Here is a 6,000-nt window from a genome sequence, read left to right on the forward strand (position 1 = left end):
ATGACAATAATGACATGATTTAAAGAAAGTATGACCAGTTTTTTGAAAGGAATTTCAATAAGTTCAATCAAGTTTCGTATAATTTAAAAATTGTACTTTTGAGTAGAGTATTAACTATCACAAAGATTTAAATGAGCATTATTGCATGTTCTGGGAGTAATATTGAACATCGACTTAGAAAAGGGTTTAGATAACTCAACCCCCATAAATTACACATCCCGAGTATGACACTACAAGAAAAGTGTGAATTATATGAGATTAGTATACGTATAAAATTTATTTTCCTGAAAATTTTTATACTAATCCATCACCGTGTAATTTACAGTTTTCTTGTAGTGTGATATTGATTCGGCAACTCCTCACACAACCTCTGGTAAGGGCTTAAATTTGTGTCTATAAGTTCAGTTCGTCCTTTATGTTATTAGATGACTCTAGTAATGGTGATTGTCGGTTAGATAAGTTCCCCAAGAAAAGCAACGTATACTACAATTGTCTTTGACATATTGCATTATCTCAGTTGCAAAGCTTTACTTGCTTCATTACATTAACCTGCTTTACTTTCCATCGAGTTACTCCTAATTTCCTTTCAGCTTATGTAATTAAGTTAACCTGTGGTTTTATTGGGCCTCATTACATTTAGGGGTGTCAAAAATGAACCCAAACCCATCCAAAATATCAAGATAATTTGAATTGGGTTCAATTTCAACTCATTTGAAGAGAATTCTCAATCGAGCTAATTCAATATCCCGTTTTAAAATTTTTTATTAAGATATGTTCCTATATTGAAGGTATATATTATTATCTATTTAACAGCTTTTATGATTTACACTAGAAGAAAAACTTTTATTTAAAATCAACATTTAGGGACGAGCTGCTAATCCCGTATCTAAAGATATACCTATTGGGACGAGATAATATTTCGGTCAGATACATAATCCCGTCCCTAAATAACATATACACTGGTCCCAATTTTTAATGAAAAAACTTACTTGTAGCCAAAATTTTCTACTAAAGTAACTTTTATTTTTTCCCCAATATTTGGCGCCCAAAAGATGATTTCTAAAGATGAATGTAAAACGTAAAAACAAAAAACAAAAAACTCTTGGTCTTCTCTTCATCAACAATCGTTCGTTATTTTTCGCTCAACGGCCAATCTTAGCATCAAAGTTTTTTCCATTGCAGCTCTGTCTTCTTTCGTGCGATCGGTGAAAGAAATTGTATATGTTTGCTTCCATTCATCGATTTTTTTATTGTTTTAATTAAGTTTTTCTTCTTCCTCTTTTCTAATATTAGATAGGTTATAAGTTTTTCTAACATGTTTTCTAATGTACAGTCAGTGAAAAAATAATGTTCTAATCGATTTTTTTAACTCTTATATGAGCATGAAGATTCATATTTTGTCTATTTGAAAATATACTATTTACAAGTAACTTTCCGATTTTCTCTGCTATTTTATATTGTGTTTTTATTATTCGAGTTTGATTGTTGTTTTAAGGTAAGTATAAAGATTCATGTGGTCTATGTATCATTAGTTTAGATTCGTGTTTTTTCAAACAAGTTTTCGAATTTTTTTCTTATTTCATCATTCAACTAGTTTAAATGCATAGACTTTTGTTCACTGTTCTATTCAAGTTGATTGATCTAGAATAGCCTGAAAAATTTCCTAGTTTAACCTTTACTTGCAATTTTGATTTTAACTTGTTAAACTATTGTTGGAATCTCTTGTCTAAGTTGTGTTTTTCTTCTATCCGTTATGGCTGATTTTTTATCTTTTACACGACTTTCTAGTTCATATGCACTCTTTACGTGGTTAATGAAATAATTCATGGTTCTATTTTGTTTATCAAACCTAATATTTTTAGTTAAATTCAAGGTTCTGTAATTTTCAATTTGACATTTGCCAAGTTTAGTTCTCTGTGGCTGCACATATGATCTTCTTGTTATTGACCACATTCAGTTGTATGTTTCAAGTTGCAGCACTCTGGATTACATCTTTCTCTTGTTTATCTCTCTTCTTTCGGGAAACACTAAATTTAGGTTCAAATAGTTGTTTGGATGAGTGATAATGTTGGCATGAATATTTCAATGAATCTGAGTTTTTTTGACGTGACTCTAGTTTCTCTAGCATGTGATTAGTAATTTGCGGTATGAGCTACTGTAAATAGAAATTTGGCCATGATTCATGTTACATGTTTATATGTTGGTAGCGAAATAAAAATTAGACATGTTACATGTAACTTTTAAAGTAAGATATGCTTAGATAATTGTAATGCTTCTGTTAAGTAGGGGAGGTAGAACTCCAAGTCCTCTTCAATTGAAATGACTGAATCTATATCGTAAACAAATGACTGATTTTTACTAGGTGAATGATTTGTAATTGGTATTTTGATGAATAATATGTGATTCATTGACTCTATTGTTTTCAAAAGTCAAACTTTTTAGTGTTCTATCATAGTTTTTCAAAAAAAAAATAATTATGTTTGTGAAGTTTTGGATATCTTTTGCGAAGATTTTTGAAAAAACATTATTTATATTCAGAAGTTGTGAAAATATTAATAAGAAATAACAAATTAGGTGGCGAAACACTTTTTGCCTCCCCGGGCCCTTTATATAGAGCATTGGGCCAATCGACACAGTAGCTAGAGATTGGGGAAAGCGTTTGTCTAGGGTTACCGTTACTGCAATTTTTCATTCAGCAGCCATGGCGGAGGTTCATCCTCGTGCGGGGAAGCGAAAACTGGAAGAGGAGTGTCTAGCGACGGAAATTCATGGGGTAGAAAAGCCATTTCAGTATGTTATTAAAACTTTCATTGGTAAGGATGGAGAAGAATACTACGATTCTGATGATGATGATTTTAGATATGCCGATGGCGGCAGGGTAAGCGTCCGACATCAGAAAGAGTATTACAGGCAGATCGGGGAGAGCGAGTTGCGTCGTGTGTATATATTTTTATGTATAATAATGGTTGACAGATTGGAAGATTAACAACCTAGGGTTGTTAGTATTTTCTTATTCTACTTGTCCGTTTCTTTTGATTTTGGTTAGGGTTTTGATATCACTCTGGATTTGGAATTGGGTAAACGTATTATTACTTCTTTTATGACACACCGGGGTCGGGGTATGGAGGAGGACCCATTATTTCTTCAACTCTCCCACAAAGCCATTGAACATTTCAATTCCGAGCATGTAAGTGCTTATTACCTCCCACATTCTTCTTTTACGTTTTTTAGAAATAAATATTGATATCAGGCTTCTTTGTGTTAGAATACAAATTACAAATTTGTGAAAATCGTAACTGTGAACACGTCACCTGCTGCTGGTATGTGGTGTTATATCACCTTTCTTGCCAAGGATTCCAATGCTTCAATGACCTTTCAAGCTTTGGTATGGTGGGGAATAGATGAAAAGATAGAAGTCAGTTTTTGCAGGCTTAAGAAACAAGGTTAACCTTATAATTTATTCTTCCTTGTTACTTGAATTGCTTATATATAATATATGCTAATCAGTCACCCATACCGTGCATTATGTTCTTGTTAATTTTTTTTTTGTTTTGTTGCCTTTCCAACCAATATCATGCTCTGTTTCTGTATTGTTAAAAATAACAAAAAGGCTAATCCAACCAATATCATACTTTTTTTTCCATATTGTTTGATGAGAGAATGATAAAGATTCATTTCTGGGTCTTCATTTTATATAGCAACATGATGTTGGCTAACTAACGTTTAAGAGCATCATTTTATTAATAGTTGAGTAAAGTTTGCGATGTAAAAGGCAAAAACTATGTACACATTGGTGTTTATAAAGTAGATTGTGTTAGCTCTCTGTTCCATCATAAGCCTTTGTTTAATTTCTTTCAAAATTGTTGACATGAGAATCAAGGAGCATGTTTGCACGAATCAATACTACATCTTCAATCACAACATGCTTCTTTGATTTCGCTGATCGGAGTAGGAGAGCTCTATAATGGCGGGTAGGCTGAGAACAGTTTCCGCTTGTAACTAAGCTACCTATGTACTTCGAAGATAAATTAACTGTTGTTGACATTTTCAAACATCACTCTTCCAATTCGACCAAAGTTCAAATTCAAATGGGAATCCCTAATCAAAATGCCAATTAGTAATCATGATCTTTCACTCATCAAAGACTTACTAAATCGACATCATTCTTCGTGTAGAATTTCTTCAATCACCCCTATTTACATGCACTCTACAATCTTCTATCTCGTTTCACTTTTTTTTCTCAATTCTTATTGGAGTTAATAGATGCCTTTAGTTTGAGTTTGTCACACCCCAACACCCAGTGGCATACTTGACCCCAAGCAGACCTAGCTGGACGGATATGCAATTGATGTATACCAGCAGCCACACAACAATTACCGGTAAATAGTACTTAGCAAGTAATACTAAGGTCGGCAAGGCCCCATTCATATATTCTCTAGTAGGACATGAGATTTTCTTTCACACTAATTATGTTATACCTGAAAAAGTTAATTCCCTTTTCATTGCAACTTGTCTTTCTAGAGAGCATGGTCTGCAATTTCTGGTTCAATTGGCTGGAGATGATGAGAAATCTGATGCTTTGAATTTACCTTGACAGGTGATAAAAAACCTCTTGATTCTGATGTTGATGTTAAAGCTACGCAGTGAGCTTGCCATTTCTTTAAGCAACCAGCGTTTGGTTTACTAGTTCAACATGAAAAAGGTGTTGTTGGTATTTGTCAAACACTCTTGCAGTCCAATGAATGGTTATTTGTGCTTTTAACCAAGACAGGGAAAAAGTGTTTTGATGTCTATATCTATGTCTATGTCCTAGTGTTCCGTGTTATATTGGATATTAGTATTAAAACACTTTCGGTACCATATCACTTCCGTTCAATGTTACGCTTCTATTACTTGTTGAAATGAAGAGATTATGTTAATTGAATAACTCTATAAGTGTTGTCCTGTTGCATCTTGCAATGCTAGCTGTCGTAGTTTGAATGGCCATCTTAGGGTTTAGGGTTTAGGGTTTATTTAAATATGAAGAACTGTAATACAGTATTATCTATTGCATTGGCGAACTTTAGACTAATAAGCCTTTAAAATATATTTCACCTTTTAGCTTCTTCAACATATGTGACACAGAGAGCACTTGGAAGTGCTGCATATAGCAGAACTCACCAGATCATTTAAGTTCATTCATGTAGAAAGAAGCCAACCTTGGCTACATGAAGCCAACCTTGTGCGGTTTGTACTTATGTACTTATATTATATCATAAAAGAAATAAAAAAAAATTATATTCAAAACGTCTTCTCATTTTGATTCCATAGTTGTTGGTAAGAATAGATGGGAATTTCACATGTCAGCTACAGCTTCTAGTGGGAGCATGTAAATTTATTTGAATGCTGCACCTACTTTTAATTTTCGATGCCACACGACATGCATCCAGTTGACATTTTTGAAAAATCAGGACATAAGATTTTCTCATGACAATATTATTTCCATTATGCATCATGCAAAAGAAAGGAAGATGAAATACAATCCAATCTTTTTTTTACATTTTTATCTCATTAACGTCCAGGTCTAACATGGCATGGGAGCTCTTTCACTTGGTGTAAAAATTAGGTATATAACATATTTTATAATAATATTCTCAATCTACCGTATTAGAGTTTGTCTTTCAATGTATAACATTTAATATAGCAAGTTATAGCATATTGTAACAACCTGTTTGGTCGTTTTAAGCAACAGATTTTATTTCTGGAAAAACTGTGTGAGTCGACGGAACCCACGACGGACCGTCATGGGCACGACGGACCGTCGAGGGGGTCTCGTTCCAAAAGACTTAGATTTCTGAAATTTGGGTACTGAAATCGACTCTCTGAACTTCGTAACGGAATGGCAGGACGGACCGTCGTGGGCACGACGGACCGTCACAGACCCCTTAGTAGGAATTGAGTCTCTGAACTCTGTGACGGAGCAGCAGGACGGACCGTCGCAGGCACGACGGCCCGTCACAG

At 34.0% G+C, this 6,000-nt stretch overlaps 1 protein-coding gene across 1 annotated transcript; it reads left to right on the forward strand.

Annotated features, from left to right (window-relative positions):
- The first annotated feature begins 2,569 nt into the window (after positions 1-2,569).
- On the forward strand, positions 2,570-5,071 carry LOC107009452. Its single transcript, XM_027914297.1, has 4 exons — positions 2,570-2,929; positions 3,047-3,187; positions 3,266-3,443; positions 4,598-5,071. Exons 1-4 carry the CDS (start codon positions 2,702-2,704, stop codon positions 4,645-4,647), a joined length of 597 nt encoding a protein of 198 aa, XP_027770098.1. The 5' UTR covers positions 2,570-2,701; the 3' UTR covers positions 4,648-5,071.
- The last annotated feature ends 929 nt before the right edge of the window (positions 5,072-6,000 follow it).

This window comes from Solanum pennellii, chromosome 2 (genome assembly GCF_001406875.1).
Source record: "Solanum pennellii chromosome 2, SPENNV200".
Lineage (NCBI taxonomy): Eukaryota > Viridiplantae > Streptophyta > Magnoliopsida > Solanales > Solanaceae > Solanum > Solanum pennellii.